The following is a 19,618-nucleotide window of genomic DNA, read 5'->3' on the forward strand; positions in this document are numbered from 1 at the left end:
TTCTATTTCTTCTTCTCATAATCTTTATTCGTTTGTAAAAATTATAGTCATTTTGTAAAAAATTTAAACTGATGAAAGAGCAATTTTTGGGAGTTCTCTTGTATGCTCCCAGGTTCAAATGAATAAATAACTTGAACTAATGATAAAAAGACTAAATTAGAAACTATAAATTGTAAAATATTAAATAGTAATTTATTGTAAATAGTAAGTTGTGAAAATTTTACTTGTAGGTTGTATTCAAAACCACAGTCGAGACCGGTCAGCTTGTAATTTGAAACAGATCTTGGGATTTTTGTAACGGTCCAATCCAATTCGCTTTCACCATAATCATCCAAATCGCTCTCTTCGAATTTCTTGTATTTGAGAATCATTCCTCGCAGGGAAACTCCACCAGTGTTTCCAACTTTCCACTGCAGTCGAAACCAAGATGTCCCAGTCTCCAAAATTCTAATCATCGGTGCTGATGGAGTCACTAAAACATTATCAAATTATTTATTTATTCATCCATTACTACAAAATCACTTATCATTAAAGTAATATTGTAAGAAGATTCAGGCGAGCCTGTTAACATAGCCGGTTCCACACTCTTTCCAAATGCGTACACATGACGACAAACGCAAGAGTGTGGATGGCTACAATGCTGCCAAAAATATGAATATATCAAGCCCTGTTTACAGATGAGCCTGTAAACAGTTAAAGTTTGCGCTTGTGTGCGTATAAAGCCGGTTCCACACTCTTGCCGAATGCGTACACATGACGACAAACGCAAGAGTGTGGATGGCTACTATGCAGCCAAAAATATGAATATGGCGAGCCCTCATTTGAGTGTCTCAAATGGGACATCCATGTAAACTTCCTATGTAAGAGACTAAAATACCTATCTTATAAATTTTATAAATTGAAAAATGTGCTATCTTTCTCAGAATGCAAACAGTTATATACGGCACTAGTAGAATCCCTAATGCGATACGGTTTAATAGTTTGGGTGGGACTTTCGATACCCATATTAAAAAACTTTTTCTAATACAAAAATTCATCATAAAGACAATTTTAAAGAAACCTAGAATTTATGATAGTAAGATTTTGTACAGTGAAATTGATGTTAAAACTATACGACAGTTATATCTTAGTTGCTTAACAAATTACAGTTTTGAATACGAGCATAATTTCCCTCTAGCCGATGACATAAATTATAATCTTAGACCTAATACAATAAGAAATATGAAATATATAACACCAATTCAGCTCTTCTTAGAAGGCAATTTTACTACATTAGCAGTAAATTCATAAATATACTAGAAAGTGAATTTCCACATAATAATTTCCGAAAAAGAGCCATAGAGGCATGGCTGAAATTGAATTATTTCCAATCGTTGACTTTTATACAATAATCAACTTCATATTATAAATTATATTTTCGAACACTTCATACGCTAAATTCAAGTTTATATATACATCCCTGATTAAGCTGATCTACGACTCACACTGGCGCACAAGAAATCTTAATTTTGCCGGTGTTTTTGCCTCACCTACTGTACTTATGCATGTGAACATAAATTAAATCTTCATTTTATAACTATTATTTGTTATAAACTAAAGTTTGCGCTTCCATAATATAAAGGATATCATTTCGTTATTATATATAATTAAATAAATTTGTGTATCTTGGTTCAAGTGCAGTAGAATATACATATATTTATTTTTTGTAAAGCTTTTTTGTATTTTGTTTTTGGCAAATAAAATTCATTCATTCATTCATTCATTCATTCATTCCCTGTTTACAGACGAGCCTGTAAACAGTTAAAGTTTGCGCTTGTGTGCGTATAATGGCGGTTCCACACTCTTGTCGAATGCGTACACATGCCGACAAACGCGAGAGTGTGGATGGCTACTATGCTGCCATAAAGATGAATACAGCGAGCCCCTTGGCAAGAGTGTGGTGCAGACATAAAAGAGATTACTCATATCAGCTGTTGATTGCTGGACTTGACAACACCAGTTCATAATGCTCTCATTCACACTGAATCACTTTACTGAGACTAACAGTTCAGTATTAATTTCCTACTCTGTGAACAATTTGAATCGGTTTTATTTATTATTATTGAACGAAAATCCAAATTTGGATTTTCGTTTAATAATAATAATAATTAATTCATTAGCTTTTGAATAATTGCAATATTTCAGTAATTTCCATCTGTAGACTGGCTGGCCGCTATGGCTTCGTATAAAATGAGCGCTGCTATCCAGAGATTGTCAGTTTGGTGTAAGGGTGAGCATTCCTGACCGGCAATTAGGAGGTACTGGGTTCGATTCCCGGGCTGACAAATAATTTTTGAGTAGTAGCGCTCATCGAATTTCCATCTAGCTGTTCACCCTGTTGTCAATATTTGCAGTGGCAGAAGTCTTCGGGGTGAATTACAGCATTTAATTTGGATTTTCGTTTAATAATAATAATTAATTCATTAGCATTTGAATAATTGCAATATCTCAGTAACTTCCATCTGTGAATCGGTTTTGCTGCTTCAAAATCCATTAATATACTATAGAGAAAAAAGCATGAATGGAATAGATGAACATCAGTATCATGATGTTTAAATTTCATTATTATGTATATGAGTAGATTTGGAAGTGTTGAAGACTATAATTTCTATATAGTGACTCAATTAGCAGAAGTTTCAACTTTTACTGTAGCAGTACCGTAGTTTCCTATAATTATTGGTATAGATAACTATCACCTATGAATATATTAGTTTAGAAGTAAGTGTTGAAAACTATCATTTCTATATAGTAACTCAAATAGGCCTAGCAGAAGTTTCAACTTTTACTGTAGCAGTGCCGTGGTTTCCTATAATTATTGGTATAGATAACTATCACCTATGAATGAATATATTAGTTTAGAAGTAAAATATGAGTAATGTCTTATAGTCACAGAGTTGATTAGTGTCCTAGTCTAAGGGCCATAGGCACAATCTACGTTAAACGCTAAACCACGATTACTTGGTAATGGTCGATTTATTCTGATGTGATACATTCAAATTTTGAATGATCAACTAATTTCAACTTCTCAGTTTAAACTGAGATGGTGCATATGGGCCTTGATATCTATAGTCTTAATTTATGAGTTTTTACTCAAGGTGAAGAATGAACAAGATCTAGTCAATTCCACATTAAATTTTAATCAGTCCACAAGTTCAGACGTGATGATGCGTAAAACATAATTTTCCCCATCCGGAATGAGTATAGGCCAGTTCTTTCCTTTATTATAGTGTAGATTATACATGATGGGTGATATATTATACATGATAGATGGGTGGCTAATCATAAAATTATTGGAAATGATTGGATAGTTCAAACGACGGATTATCTCTAGTTAGTGAGTCTGAGGCTCAACTCACACTTACACGACTCAAGTCGAGAAGAGACTGCGACTCTAGTCTCTTCTCGACACAGCATGTGTTTACAAATGGTGACACTCAGACCAGTCGATTCTAGTCTCCGCGACCTCACGACTGTGAGACTGAGTCGAGCGTCGAGAAGAGACTAGAGTCACAGTCTCTTCTCGACCTGAGTCACGTAAGTGTGAGTTGAGCCCAACATTCTATTCTCAATTATTTTCTGTAATATATGTGACAGATTGGTTAAAACTGATGATTTTATAATCTCTGGGCTAATTCATATCACCTTTCTTATGAGACCAAGTTATTCTAGAAAATAGCCTTTGTGTTTTAGCAACTTTTTATAATTCTTAAAGCAACAATGCACGGTAGGGTCATAATAATTAGTTTAGAAGTAACATGATAGATGTAGGCCTAGCTCTATTATAGGTGATATTAGTAAAATTATATGGAGTATCATTGGAGAAAAGAAAATATTACCCAAGACATCGAGAGTATAGGTGATCTGGTCCGAGCCGTTCTCATTTGTTACCAAGCAAGTATAATTGCCTTCATTCTGTTTATGCACTTTTGGGATTTGCAGGGAACCTGTAAATTAACGAAAATACAAAGATGAAATGTTGCCTGGAGACCCAAAGATTGACAGATATGAGAAGTTTAGCGGATGCAATATAAATTAGTAAAAAATGGATGGGATGTAATATGTTGAAAAATTTTCAACAGCTCTGTTTTTTACTTTCCTTGCCCTATTACCATTGGTAAGGAAAGTATTGCTTTCCAAAAAAATTTAAAGTACCCAAATTTCATGTTTTCTATACGTTTCAAGGTCCCCTGAGTCCAAAAACATGATTTTTGGGTGTTGGTCTGGGTGTGTGTGTGTCTGTGAACACGATAACTCCATTCCTAATTAACCGAATGACTTGAAATTTTAAACTTAAGGTCCTTATACCATGAGGATCCGACAATAAGAAATTCAATAAAGTTCAATTCAAAATGGCGGAAAAAATGGTGGATAATGACTAAAAAACCATGTTTTTCACGGTTTTCTCGAAAACGGCTCTAACGATTTTCTTCAAATTTATACCATGGATAGCTATTCATAAGCCCTATCAACTGACATGAGTCTCATTTCTGGGAAAACTGCAGGAGCTCCGTAATATTCTTGAAAAAAATGGCGGATAATTAATAAAAAACCAATGTTTTTTCACGATTTTCAAAAATGACTTGACCGATTTTTTTCAAATTCATACCCTGTATAGTTATATATCAGCTCTATTAAGTAGCATGACTCTCCTCCTGAGAAACTAACAGGGGGTCCACCCCATCCTTGAGAATTTACTTTGTACCTCCTTCTCGTGCTTGAGGTAGGTGGGTAGAGCAGTTTATTCAAAAGAGCACACGCGATATTTTATTTGTAGAACAGCTGTTTTGACAACTTTCAAAATCCTCAAATTCATAATTCAAACAAAGGAAAATGTACTCTGAAAACAATAACAATAGTATAATCGTAGTTTTAATAAAATTATTTAGCCGCCTATCGGCATAATGTTATTCCCCTAGATTATCCTCGTTTAAGAATGAGGCTTATAGATCAATGAGCAAGGATAGTTGTGTGAGTGTACCACACCAGATTTTTTTGAAGTTGCATTTGATATTTTGATACTAATAGAGTAGATTATGATGATTATATATTTTGTTGCTCTCAAAAGGGTTTAGTGAAGGTGTAAAGTCGTGTGAAAAATAGAGAACACGCCAGATTGTGAGGTAGAAACACACCATAGTATTTTATTGTTGTGCATAAGTAAGTAGCTCAAAAATCTGAGTAAATACCTCAAATTATTTCAAAATGCACGACCATTTTATATTATTAATATAAAACTATTTCATTTTTTTATTGAGTTTTATTTGAATTAATATTTTCTTTGTAAGATCTCTCTTATATTTTAAAAGTCTCTCTTTTATCTGAATCATTAAAATCATTCATCAAATCTGAGATTTAATGTGTTAATGTTATATTATACAAAAAATATTCAACTATATACATTAATAAATATTTAATGTATATGTTTTTCGGCTACTAACCAAATATTTATGATTTTAATAACTCTCAGCCCCGGTTGCACAGCTGTCGGTTAAATTTTAATTGTAATTAAATTTACGAGAACCAATCAGAGTAGGTTTTTTCTAAGAATAGGCTTCTCTGATTGGTCCTCATGAAATTAATCATAATTAAAATTTTTGTGCAACCGGCAGTTAGTCTCACATACAGAAAATAGTTATTTGTATATCTAGAGTGAAAAGTACGACTTTTTCTCCCTGAGGGAAAAGTTTGAAGCCCAAGGTGAAGCCGAGGGCAACAATTTTCCTGAGGGAGAAAAAGTAATTTTTCACTCGTGATGTACACAACATTTATCCTCCATCATATACATTTTTTTATAGAAACTTTTTTATAGAATAAAATATTTTAAAAATTGTATAAATTTTATCATCTACTAATATTAAGAATATAATATCATACAAACATAATATTTCATGAGTGATCAAATTTCTGGTTGTGGTATTGAATTCAGTTCACTCAATGACAGACACCTCTTTATGCTTTCTCATCTGAGCTTAGACCTTCTAACCTATTATAATGTAAGTTTTTAAAATAGAGATGCTTAACATATAGTTATTTAATGGAGTCACTTTTACTCCTAGGGAGTTTTTCTGTTTTTTACTACCGAGAGCGAAAAAGTGACACTTTAGTATTATGTTTCAGGGAGTAAAGTAAGTACTTTAGCCAGTAGGTGGAGGAAAAAAAAATATAAATCTCAGTACCCTTTTAAAATTATTTCGTTATGACATGTTTCGGCTACTAACCCCATTCTCAAGTCCTTGAAAATAGCATTAGTAGCCGAAATATGTCATGACGAAATAATTTTAAAAGGGTTCTCAGATTTATATTTTTATTTATATTAACACTCTAACCTAAACCGAGACATCCGGTCTCACTGACCGGGTCTTGCTTAAAGTGTTATATTTGATGTATTTTCTACTAAATATGAATTTAAATATTTTTCATTGGTAAATTTCAATTATAGTAAAGTGTAATGTATATTTCTTTTGCAAATTAAGTGATGGAAAAATGGAAAATTTTTTGGAAACATTGATATGTAATAAATGTATAATGTTGGATGTAAGAAAACACACAATACAAAAATCCGTGTAAGATATACTATCAGTTACTACTCAGAACAATAATAATAATAATATCGAGTGACCTGGCTGGCTCAGGTCTGGTGTCAGAGTTTTCAGGTCGCAACTGATCTATTTCAGGGCCTCTGACATGACCTAACGACTGCTTTTTAGGCAGCCGGGACCGACGGCTTAACGTGTCCATCCGAAACACGGGAGTGGCCCGAGAAAATATCTTGCCCGGGCCGGGATTTGAACCCGGGCCTCTGAATCATGAAGCCAGCATCTGATATTATTATTATTTTAGCAAAACTGAAAGGTAATTATTGAAAATAATAATGTTTTTCATTGTTATCAAGAAACTTGTTTGAGCAAACGTTTTCAGCCTCCAGTTATTTTATTAGCAAGAAAAGTTCATAAATAACTATAGTGGTCGGAATCATCTATTTCGTCAAGTGAATTTTTATTTTGTGACACTTCATTGTGAAGCATTCTATTGATACAAGTTCCAAAGGCTGGGGCTTGTATGGTTGATAACTCATCCATTGTCATCAATTTTCCTAAACCAACGTTTTCTAAATTACAAAGATTAGTTTTTCAAACAAAACATGTCAATAAAATACCGAAATAATAAATATAAAAACATTAGAAAAAAATTGAATGCTCAAAATATTTGTTAGTTGAAATATCCGGTATCCTAGACCGGTAAAAAATGAACGTTATCCGAAAGATCCGGTAGCTGAGTCCGGTACGTTTTCAATAGATTGATGTTTACTTGATAACCGTGAGTTGGGGACTGACAAGCATTGTTGGAGAATGTTGAGGAATAGTGGGGGAGAAGGTATTAGAGCGGGCAGCAATTATTTTTGATTCACAATTTTGCCACTATAGAAAAAATAATTTTGCCAATGGTCTCACAGACCGGTGTTTCGTTTAAAGTGTTAAAGCATTTTGTTGATAATAGTCAACCGACTCGCTATCTTAATTTTGTACGCCTTAAAAAGACGACAACTGCCTGCCGCGAATATTTCGCACTTAACTAGTGGAGAAACACATGCATTTGAATGGAAGGCTTCACCCCAGGAGGCCTATTGTCCTCTAAGCCTCTCTGCTGCCTTATCAGTGCCACAGAGTCGCTTCCAACCCCGAAATTCCACCCTTAGCTATTTGATATTCCTCGTCTTGCTCTTGAATTTCTCCCCCCCCACAAGTGGGGAACCAAGGGGGGTTCCCAAAACATACCCCCCCAGAATAACTCGAGGGGGACCACATAAAGTCCCCCCACCAGGGGGAGAAGAAGAAGATGAAGGGAGAAGAAAGAAAAGGAGGAGGAGGAGGAGATTGATGAGGAGGAGGAGGATCGAATCGCATACCTTTTGTTATTCACTCACATTACTTGAACACAGCTGGGTGTTTGATTTTTTATATTATATTGTTTTTATTAATATTTATATTGTTTGTAAAGTGAATGATTGGATGTTTGAGGACTGGTTGTAATGTTCACTAAATTCAATGTCAAATAAGAGTAAAGCAAGTGAAAAAACTATATTTACCGTCATTATTCAGGCCGAAATTACCGTCATTATTCTGACCGATTTATATTGTTTTTTATATTGTTTGTAACGTGAATGGTTGGATGTTTGAGGACTGGTTGTAATGTTCACTAAATTCAATGTCAAATAAGAGTAAAACAAGTGAAAAAACTGTATTTACCGTCATTATTCAGGCCGAAATTACCGTCATTATTCTGACCGATTTATATTGTTTTTTATATTGTTTGTAAAGTGAATGATTGGATGTTTGAGGACTGGTTGTAATGTTCACTAAATTCAATGTCAAATAAGAGTAAAACAATTGAAAAAACTATATTTACCGTCATTATTCAGGCCGAAATTACCGTCATTATTCTAACCGATTTATATTGTTTTTTATATTGTTTGTAACGTGAATGATTGGATGTTTGAGGACTGGTTGTAATGTTCACTAAATTCAATGTCAAATAAGAGTAAATCAAGTGAAAAACTATATTTACCGTCATTATTCAGGCCGAAATTACCATTATCCTGACCGATTAGATCAGCATCTAGAACAGAGCCATCTGGAATAATCCAGGAACGTTTTGCAGTTGGAATGCCCACTGCCAAGCACGGCATTTTCACAACTGTATTTTGACGTTTCATCAGTTGTCGTCCGAAGGATATGATCGCTGCTGGTACTGAAACATGTAGAAGTATTAATCAAACACAGCTTCATAATAGTTATTTGTGCAACTAGTGCGCAAAGTGACAGTTTGCTGCACCGAAAGAAACGTTTACTCCCGAGCCGTAGGCGAGGGCGGAATGGTTTGTTGAGTGCAGCAGAGGAACTTTGCGCACGTATTTCACATTAAGTTTTTCCTACAGTTACCATTGAATATGAAAAGTGGGTAATTATGGGTAAAATTGCCTGAAATCCATCAAATGTTTTTCTGTGTAATTTTATTATTGATAAAAACCTTAATCCTAAAATCCCAAAGTCCTCGTTGTCCTGGTTATAATATATAATGAATAATAATTAGCGCGTTGTGCTTCGTTGCACCTCTGCTCACTATAGCAGCCCAATCACTGTTACCAACTTCATTTTGATTTTGCTGCACTGTTGCTCCATATAACCTACTAAGTATTTTGCGTTGCCTTGTTGCAAATCTGGAGTGCAGAAAAGATTTTTTCCTACAGATACCCTGAAAAGTGACCATTTGTGCACTGATTGCAGGCTGCAAAGAATCACTTTTCCGCACTAGTGCGCAAAGTGAGTACTTTGCGTACTCCAGATTTGCAGCATGACAACGCAAAATAGATAGTAGGTTATATGGAGCACCAGTGCAGCAAAATCAAAATTAAGTTGGTAACAGTGAGTGGGCTGCTATAGTGAGCAGAGGTGCAACGAAGCACAACGCGCTAATTATTAAGTACATAGATATTATAATGGAGGACAACGACAGCACAGTGCCACCACAGCACACACCACACAGCCGCCTCGCCATTCAAACACTACTACATTATTCAGGCAATTTTACCCATAATTACCCACTTTTCATATTCAATGGTAACTGTAGGAAAAATTTAATGTGAAATACGTGCGCAAAGTTCGTTTGCTGCACTCAAGAAACCATTCCGCCCTCGCCTATGGCTCGGGCGTAAACGTTTCTTTCGATGCAGCAAACTGTCACTTTGCGCACTAGTTGCACAAATAACTATTCCCGCACTAGAGCGGAAAAGTGATTCTTTGCGTTCTGTAATCAGTGCAGCAATGGCCACTTTTCAACGTTACTGTAGGAAAATAAATATTTTATTGGAGTAGCAAAAGAGCAAAGTTAGTAGACAGAAGGTTGGTCACTCATCTATAGTATTTTCGTTGAAATGCAATTGGAGTGGGGGAACTGCAGCCGTGACGTAGGCTGTAGTACAGAGTAGGCAGAATATCGCATTCTTGGAAATTATATGGTGTTGTATAGTCATATTATATAACACAAACATTTTCTGACATGCAAGCTTTCTGTTTCTGCTTTTACAATAATTATTAAAACATTTGAATAACACAAGCATTTTGCCATATAAAAGCAAAAACCCCACCTCCTAACCTTCCCTTTCAAACCCTTAAGGTTTCTTCATCTTCTAGGTCGTGTTTATATTTTGTAGTTTGGCTATACATCAGCTTGTGAATTTCAGGGATGAGATATTTTGATTCTCGTAGAACATGTGCTCGATACCAGCATGTGTTCAGTGCATTTACAATGAATGAAATTCATCGGATTTATCGGGATCGGTTTATCGGTTTATTGCGATGCATTGGTTTATCAAGATTTTTTAAGAATTAATCTGAAATTATAATAGTATAACATTGTCTACTAACGCTTTTCCAGCTTATTAACTTTTTCGTGTCACGTTTTTAGATTCATGAAAAACTTTCAACTTTATTTTATTCATAAAAGTTGAATGAACTTGAAATATTTAACAACATCATTAGAATCGGTAATTCATTCGCTATAAGTATGGAGAATTTTAAATTTCTAGGTCAATCTTGAGGAGATTGAACGACGATCTATTTGAAGATATAGTGAATAAACTGTATGCTCAGTGTGGTTACTCTAGAACATTTATACTACACGTGATGTCACGCTGGCGTTCCCCCCACCATTGAATCATACACCTGTGAGTGATCAACCTTTTGTCTACTAACGTTGGCAAAAGAGTACATCAAAGTCAAACAATTCATATGGTTTATGGAATTTTGCATCATCTGTAATGTCAATCAAATTATCTGTCATGGAATTGAAATCAGCATTTTTAATGATACTGAGAGAGAAATTCTATTATAGACTTAAATTTGAAATTTTTAATGAGATTGAAAAAAACATTCCATCATTGACTTTACAAAACCACTCGTCCAAACCTTTTGATATACGGTCTCATAAATGTTATACTAGTAGTATATCAAAAGGTTTGGACGAGCGTGAATTCGCAAAAAAAATATTTTTAAAAATTCGCTAAAAAATATTTTATTTCAAGTACCGTAGTATAATATTTATGAATTTAATATTTATTAGTTTTTATTTTTATTCTTATTTATTAGTTTTTGTTTATATTTTTAAAATTTACTAGTTTTTATTTATATTATTTAGTTTTTATTTTCTAGTTTTTGTTTATATTTTTAAAATTTATTAGTTCCTTGAACTGCAAAACTTTACTGAAAATGGGAATGTCTAAATCAAATTGAATAAAGTTCATTTATTTATTACTCTTTAATTTTTAAGCTGTATAAATATGAAATTATTCTTTCACATTCAGCCTACCGCTTTTATTCTCATAATCTTTTCATTTTTATTTATTTATTAGGTTAGCAAAAACAATACAACGATTGGAAAAGAAAAAACAGGCTATTGCCCAAAACTTCTTCAATTTCCTAATTTAGTTACAAATTGTTCAAATATTATACATGGGTTACGTCCATTAGACTCATTATTTTCAAAATGCGTTTTTGAGTTTTAAATAATGGATCTATAAAACTGAAGTTAGCTGCACCCCAAACTAACAGACCGTACCTTAAAAGAGATTCAACTAATGTTAAGTATACAGTTTTTAACATTTCTTTGTCTATGATACGCCTTAATTGATAGAATTTGTATATAAGATTAGACTTCCATATATCCATTAGACTATATCCATTAGAATTCATAATGAGATTGTCAGTTTGGTAGGGTAGTTCAGGGATTGTAAGGGTAGGCATTCTTCACTGGCAATTAGGAGGTACCGGGTTCGATTCCCAGATATTCAAGTCAAGAAGCGTCCATAGGAACAGAAAGTTCTCCATTCAAATTCAAGGTAGAGTTATAGCCTTTGCTGACGATACAGCACTCCTTTTTCAAGGAAAAAACTAGGAAGAAGTGTTCCAAACAGCAGAGATAGAACTAACAAAAATCACTAGTTGGTTAAGAAATAATTTATTGTCATTAAATTCAGAAAAAAGAAAATTTCTAGCTTTTTCTTTAACAAATAGCACAAAACCACACATGACAACAATGAAGCTTCATAATAATTATGATTACTATTATTACTATTTCTATCACAATTATTGTGATAGAAATAGTAACAATAATTGTAATTGCCCACTAATAGAACGCTCTGACAATATAAAGTATTTAGGAATAATAGTAGATGATTCATTGAAATGGAACAAGCACATAACATATACACCTGCCAAAATAAGGAAGCTTATATACAAATTCTATCAATTAAGGCGTATCATAGACAAAGAAACGTTAAAAACTGTATACTTAACATTAGTTGAATCTCTTTTAAGGTACGGTCTGTTAGTTCGGGGTGCAGCTAACTTCAGTTTTATAGATCCATTATTTAAAACTCAAAAACGCATTTTGAAAATAATGGGAAACAGGGAAATCCGGTTTCCAACTGTAGAATTATTTATAGAAAATAGAGTACTCAGCGTTAGGCAATTGTATATATTGTTGTTATTAGGGTATATGAAAAAACATCAAAATAGGAACCATATCATAAATCATAGCCATAATACTAGAATAAGAGAACGTTACAACCAAGGAGTACCAAGGATGAATACAGCATTTGTAGGGCCTACAATATCTAATAGAATACCATTAGAAATCAAAGGAGAGGAAAATTTCAATAGCTTCAAAAGAAAAATTAGACATTGGTTATTCAGTATTGGGATACAAAGTAGTGAGGAACTAATAGTAAGTAGGATTTAGATTTGAGTAGTAGTTCTTTTTAAATAAGGTAATTTATAGGTAGAAAATAGTACCTCGGTTTAGTATCTTTGTACTAGGTGATGCTTAGGGTAATAGATATAGTTTGAGATTTTTTGGAATTTTTGTATTATCTGTTGTAGCATAAATTAGTATTAATTTGATGATAACCTCGACACATATATTATATAGTGAGGTATCATTTTCTAAACCCTGAATATTGTTATATTAAAAAATATGTAATATAATGTAATGTATGTATGAATTTATGAATAAACTCCTTTGGATGTGTCGTCCAACATCCAGAGAAATTATTATTATTATTATTATTATAAAGATAAGAATCTATAAAACTATAATACGCACGGAAGTGAAGTGTGGATATTATCATCCAAGGCTGCAGCGAATCTAGACCGCTGAGAAAGGTAAATGCTGCATAGAATATATGGACATGTGTGTGATGAGGGTGTCTGACGAATAAGAAGCAACAATGAATTAACTGCACTCTATAAAGAGCCACCCCCGTCTGTATATGTCAGACCGAACCGCTTAAAATAGGCAGGGCATGTGGAGCAGATGCCAGACACTCAGTCTCCCAGAAAAATATGGGACAACCAGGAGGCAGAAGACCGGTGGGAAAGCAAAGACTGAGATGGGTGGGTGGCATCTCAAAGGATGCAGCACAACTTCTTCGCATCAGGAATTGGAGAAGGAAGGCAAGAGATCGTGATGGAAGGAGGCGCAGTATTGAGGAGGCAAGGGCTCGATTCGGCCTGTAGTGCCATCGAAGAAGAAGGGTTCGATTCCCGGACTGGCAAATAATTTTTGGATACTCATCGAATTTCCATCTAGCTTTTATCCCTGTTGTCGACACTTGCAGTAGTAAAAGTCTTCGAGGGTGATTTACAGCATTCAATTTGGATTTTCGTTTAATAATAATTGATAATATTCTCATTTCAGAATTTATGTCTATTGAAAATGAAAGAGTGGAAACTCTAGTGAGGTCCACGTTATAATGGCAGTATTTTATTAACTTTGGTGTTGCTATCCTTGTCTATCATTCGACAAAACACATAGCACTATCATTTTCTAGCTCTACAACGTTGCCAAATCCGTTTTCAACAATGAAGAAATATAATTAATCAAGGCAGACAAACGGCAACGCTGTTCTCTTATCTTTATCCACTGTCATTATAACGTGTACATCACTATAGTAGTGATTAAATAAAATAAAGGGTAGGGTACTTGATAATTTTTTATTGTGTTTTAATAGCCTAATCCAGTGGTTATCAAAGTGTGGGGCGCGATGAATGCTCAGGGGGGGGGCGCAAAGCTTGGTTTGAAAATGTTTTAAATTTACTTCTAAAATAATTACGATAAGCAATTTTTCTATTTTTAAAATTACATGTGAGTAATTTTTAAAATTACATGTGAGTAATTTTTAGTCATAAAATATTCATATAAACCGTATTGTCAAATTCAAATTCTCAATCAATAAGTGCTCCCTCAAAATGATAGAAAAAGAAAACCTCATTAATCTCCAAGGTAACTTTGCGCTTAAAATTAAGTTTGAAAAATATTCTCTTAAATCCTTCTGGATTGGTGTGCAAAAGGAACACCCAATTTTTGAGTAGAAAGGCATTGAAGATATAGACTCAATTTGCTACAATTTATCCGTGTGAAACTGGGTTTTCTGCTCTAGCTGCCATGAAAAGTGAATATAGACCAAGACTGGATGTGACCCAGGAACTTGGAGTAGCGTCATCGGAGCTGACACCTCTTTTCAACAAACTCTGTGCGAAAAAAACAAGCTCATCCTTCACACTGACGCTCTTTGTATTGTTAATTTCTATGAGGAACAAAAATAACAACTATGTACATGAAGTAGCTGTAGTACATGAATAAATTATAATTTATTGTTTGTATAGAATTTGTTGTTTTATTATGATTGAAACTATTGCAACATTGGGTTATGTATAGAATGTGCAAAACTCAACTAAATGAATATTGAGTGTGAAATATGTAGGTATATAGGCCTACGTACGTACAACATGTATAGTAGTCTATGCTTATACATGTAGGGGGTCCGGCTTACAGCTGAATTATGCAGGGAGGGCTTGAAGTAAAAAGTTTGAGAACCACTGGCCTAATCAGTAACCCTAAAAAGAAGAGTGAATATCAAACAAGTACCTCACAATGAACAACATCATTCATCTTTGTATTTTATCAGAGAGGAAATAAAGTTTCCGTCTCGTTGAGTGAGAGGAACTTTGTTATTAATTTGGATCTCAATCTTTTCAAATACAAAATGTCTTGTTTCAAGAGCTAGTTAAAAATTGAACAACATTTTCAAGTGAAGGAAACATAACCTATTTCTGGACTATATTAATGAATCAGAATTCGGGGGGGGGGCAGTTTTGGGTTGTGCCTGTTGATCCTCCACCAAATTAATTTGAATAATGATTTTGTATCATTGGGCCCGTTCTGTGTACATGGAATGTGGTGAATTGCGCATGCGCTGATAGTTTGTTCACCATAGCATAGCATAGAATACATAACCAACAATATGATGTTTGATAACCATTCATTAAATGAATTTTTCTCGATAGAAAATTTGAGAGTAATGGAATAAAAGAAATTTACACTTTTCTAGATGGTAGGTTTGTAAAACAGCCTTTCTTCATTCACGCAGCTAGTAAACGACACAGTATAGTGTAAATCAACTTTATATGTGCGCACCAAAAGCTTGAACCAACGATTTTGAAATGGCGTTCCATGGGAACATTTTGCACTAGCCACGTGATGGAACAATTTACGATTGGAACTGGAACAGTTTACTGTACACAGAACGTAGCCTACACAATAAAAGAATTCTATTCTATAACATACCACTGGTGACTAATGACCCATATTCGATCCCGGTGCTTCGGCCTTCACCGACTTTAGTGAAGGCGGTCACCCAGAACTCATAGTTATCCCCCATGTGCAGGTCGTTGGCCTGGTAGTAGGTTTGTGTGGGAGGCAAATGGCGTTTGGCCGAGTCTGTCTCACGACCTGCCTCCATAACTCTCGTATAGACATTGTAACTGGTCAATATGCCGTTGGGATGAAGTGGTTCTGACCAGCTTACTATCAGCGACGAAGGGGAGTTTGCGATGACTTTCAGTCCTGCCGGTGCATCAGGAACTGTAAAACATTAAAATATAATAGTGAAACATAAAAATATAAAACATAACAGATTTGAAAATCTAAAAGCCTAACATCCATGTCATTATGTATTGGATCAATGTTGATATAATGAGGTCCACATTATAATGGCAGTGTACGATTGACAATACTGTTGCTGTCCTTTTCTATCATACAACAAAACAGATAGCACTATCTCTCTGTCGCTTTGCAATGTTGTCTATTTGCCAGAATATTTTATATTCACTTTTGACAGTGACTGTACAAAACTGACCAAACAATTCTCAGCCGCCATTTTTTTTTCATTCTATCAAAATACTTTAGTACACAAGTCGTATAATTGATTTAAAATGTATTTTTGAAACAATGAAATAATTTTTAAACATTACCTTATGAGAAACACAAATTAAAATACCCTTTTAAAAGTTTGAAATTCAGATTGTTGTATCACAGCTTTTTAAATTAGCCGCCATTTCAGGTTTGTATAAAAATAAAAATCTGATCTCAGGTATGAAAGAAAATTTTTGAATCAAATTATGAAAAACATATTTTCTTGATTAATTTGACAATAAATTAATTATTTTATCAAGGAAATGATAATTATTTTTAGATTGAATTTAATGGGATGGATTGAGTTACAGCTGTGTACAGTCAGTGGCAAAATGGAGAGACTTGGCAACGTTTTTCTCCTATCTTTCTTCACTGCCATTATAACGTGGACCTCACTATAATAGGTCGATTGAATTAATGCAATCGCATCAAATAAAAGCAGATTGAGTGGGTGCTAATTATAATTTAGTAATTTGCAAGATTCGATCGAATAAAATTGGATTATGATTGGATTGGATAGTTGTTACTCAGATACCTGAGAGTACCGAATCTGAAATAAAAATATTGAGTTCTCAAGAAATTTTCTGAGATCAGCCACAAAATTAGTTCTTTTGAGAAATTAGATGGTGTCGAGATTGAAGAGTTAATAGCACTTTAGCTCTTCTATGTTTTGTCACATCCAAATCCACCCCCGCCCACACAACCATCAATCACTTCATTTTACATATTATTATTTCTTGGACAGGTTATAAGTTATTAGTTCCTGTGGAATTACAGATATATAGTAGACTGATAAACCTCAAAATGAATTTTTATTACCTATGTACCGCACGAAATACAAAACGAATTATAGCTAAACATAACCATTAACCATAGAAATCAATTACATAACCTACAAACTACAATACAAAACATTTAAACATGTGAGGCTATAGAATAAGGTCACGTGCTCACCAGTTGTAGAACTACCAACATAAACAGAAAGGCAAAACCAGAATAAAACAGAATATTTATAACAATTTTTTCTTTTTACTAATAATTTCATAGGGAATGAATGGATTTGAATTTTAAAAAATCACGAGTCACCGAAATACCGGCACCCCTGAAAAGTGTTACACATTTGTAATGGTGGCCGAAGATTTCTCCGTCAGAAAGTTTGATAGCTCTACCAGTAGCTCGATACAGATGATGGAACGTTATTGGATAAAATAATATAATAATAATTATTCATCACTTTAAATTTCAACACTTTGGAAAATGTGGTCAATGAGCTGGGTCAAGCAATGGCTGTGTCACTGAATTTTTCATACTTGTGCCACTTTTCAGGAGTGCCGGAGTTCTGCGTTACCAGTTGAATGATGTCTTTGAAAGGGCGCGACAGCCCAGCAAGCAGCCCAATTGAATTATTCGTTCATACATTTATTATCAGTTTTCAATAATAAATAAAAGTTAGTAACCTCTCGTTTTTGTAATTATTATAATTTTATATGAGTGAATGTAACATACAACAAATTGTTTCGTTTTTCCTCTTTCAACGTTGTCATTAAATCACACCCAGCCAATCTGGGATGATTTTTCTCCATTTTTAATTGTTATACCTGCACCTCCCGACAAATCAAGTCAGCGACAGATCGTGTCAAATTCCTGAGCAGACCCAGTTTGTCATGTCCATGAGCTCACCTATCCTTCAGAGCAAGTAAGTATAGTGAGGTTCACGTTATAATGGCAGTGAAGAAAGAAAGGAGAAAAACGTTGCCAAGTCTCTCCATTTTGCCACTGACTGTACACAGCTGTTACTCAATTCATTCCATTAAATTTGATCTAATGATAATTATCATTTTCTTGATAAATAATCAATTTAATGTCATATATATTTTCAAAATTTGATTAAAAAATTTGCTTCCATAACTAAGATCAGATTTTTATTTTTATACAAACCTGAAATGGCGGCACATTTAAAAAGCTGTGATACACCAATCTGAATATCAAAACAACAGAAATTGAGTTATTTGGTAGGTATTCTATTCCAATTTCTTTTAAAATGATAGAAAAATATAAATCCTTTTCAAAATAAGTAATTTCAATGGAAATAATTCTGAAATAACCTTTCAATATAATTTATACCGGTACAAGTAGGTCTAACCTAAACGTGTACGCTAACTGAAGCATGGATGAAGTCTAGGATGGTTAGTTATCAACTTTTAAAATGTCATTTCAGGTATTTTAATTTGTGTCTCTCATACTGTAATGTCTAAAAATTATTTCATTGTTTCAAAAATACATTTTAAATCAATTATACTACTTGTGTACCAAAGTATTTTGATAGAATGAAGGAAACGATGGCAGCTGAGTTACTTTTGTACAGTCACTGTCAAAAGTAAATATAAAATATTCTGGCAAATAGACAACATTGCAAAGCGAGAGAGAGTTAGTGCTATCTGTTTCGTTGTATAATAGAAAAGGACAGCAACAGTATTGTCAATTGTACACTGTCATTATAATGTGCACCTCACTATAATAGCCTATTTGAAGAGGCCTCAAAAATCCTGTTGTGTGCGTGCAGCGATAAACTGGGTCGATTTTTATTTCAACCTGAATAGCTTTAATAGAAAGTTTGAATTCTCTTATTGTTCCCAATTGCTTGAATCAAACTAGGTATGTTAAAAATTAAATTGAATTATTCAAATTTTGTTATTTGTTTGTGTCTATCTATGTGTTCATTATGCTCATTTTTTATAGGTGATTTAAATGTTTGTAATATGAAAAAATATTGCTCACCATCTTCTTCAGTCATACAGTGTATGGGCTTGCTTTTAGCACCATCGCCAACTTTATTGTAAGCCCACACTTGAATAGTGTAGTTGGAATATTTCTGTAATCCATGGATATCCGCGCTAGGCTTCGATGATTTTCTCATATCAGCTTCAATAATGCCTGAAAATTCAATAACTACGATACGATTAACTCTGTCAATATGAATAATTGTGTTCGATGGATGAGTCAGTGGCGGTTTTAGGGGCGGTGGTGGCGGCCTCTCCCCCCCTTTTCCAGGGATTTTTTTATTTTTTTATGGGGCCGTTTAAACACATTTGCTAGTGTAATTTATACCTAAATCTTTTGAAAAACTCGTATTGTTAAAAAATAGGAATACTGCAAATAATAGAAATTGTATTAATTGCCGAACTGTTTAATAATAGAATATTAGACACCTTACAAAACGGCAAAACTACTCAACCTAAAGGCCTTTTCACACCGAGTTCGCAGACGTCCG

The 19,618-nt window shown here is 33.9% G+C and overlaps 1 protein-coding gene across 1 annotated transcript in view; it reads right to left on the reverse strand.

The window, feature by feature from the left end:
* Positions 1-19,618, reverse strand: part of LOC111050816 (Down syndrome cell adhesion molecule-like protein Dscam2) — a gene marked incomplete in the record, with an annotated part of 322,193 nt that overhangs the window by 42,840 nt on the left and 259,735 nt on the right. The window contains 5 exon segments of the mRNA XM_039442229.1: positions 225-472; positions 3,876-3,983; positions 8,605-8,787; positions 15,721-16,017; positions 19,126-19,281. Of these exon segments, the coding sequence (XP_039298163.1) occupies positions 225-472; positions 3,876-3,983; positions 8,605-8,787; positions 15,721-16,017; positions 19,126-19,281 (992 nt within the window).

This window comes from Nilaparvata lugens, chromosome X, assembly GCF_014356525.2.
Source record: "Nilaparvata lugens isolate BPH chromosome X, ASM1435652v1, whole genome shotgun sequence".
In the NCBI taxonomy this organism is placed as follows: Eukaryota; Metazoa; Arthropoda; class Insecta; order Hemiptera; family Delphacidae; genus Nilaparvata; species Nilaparvata lugens.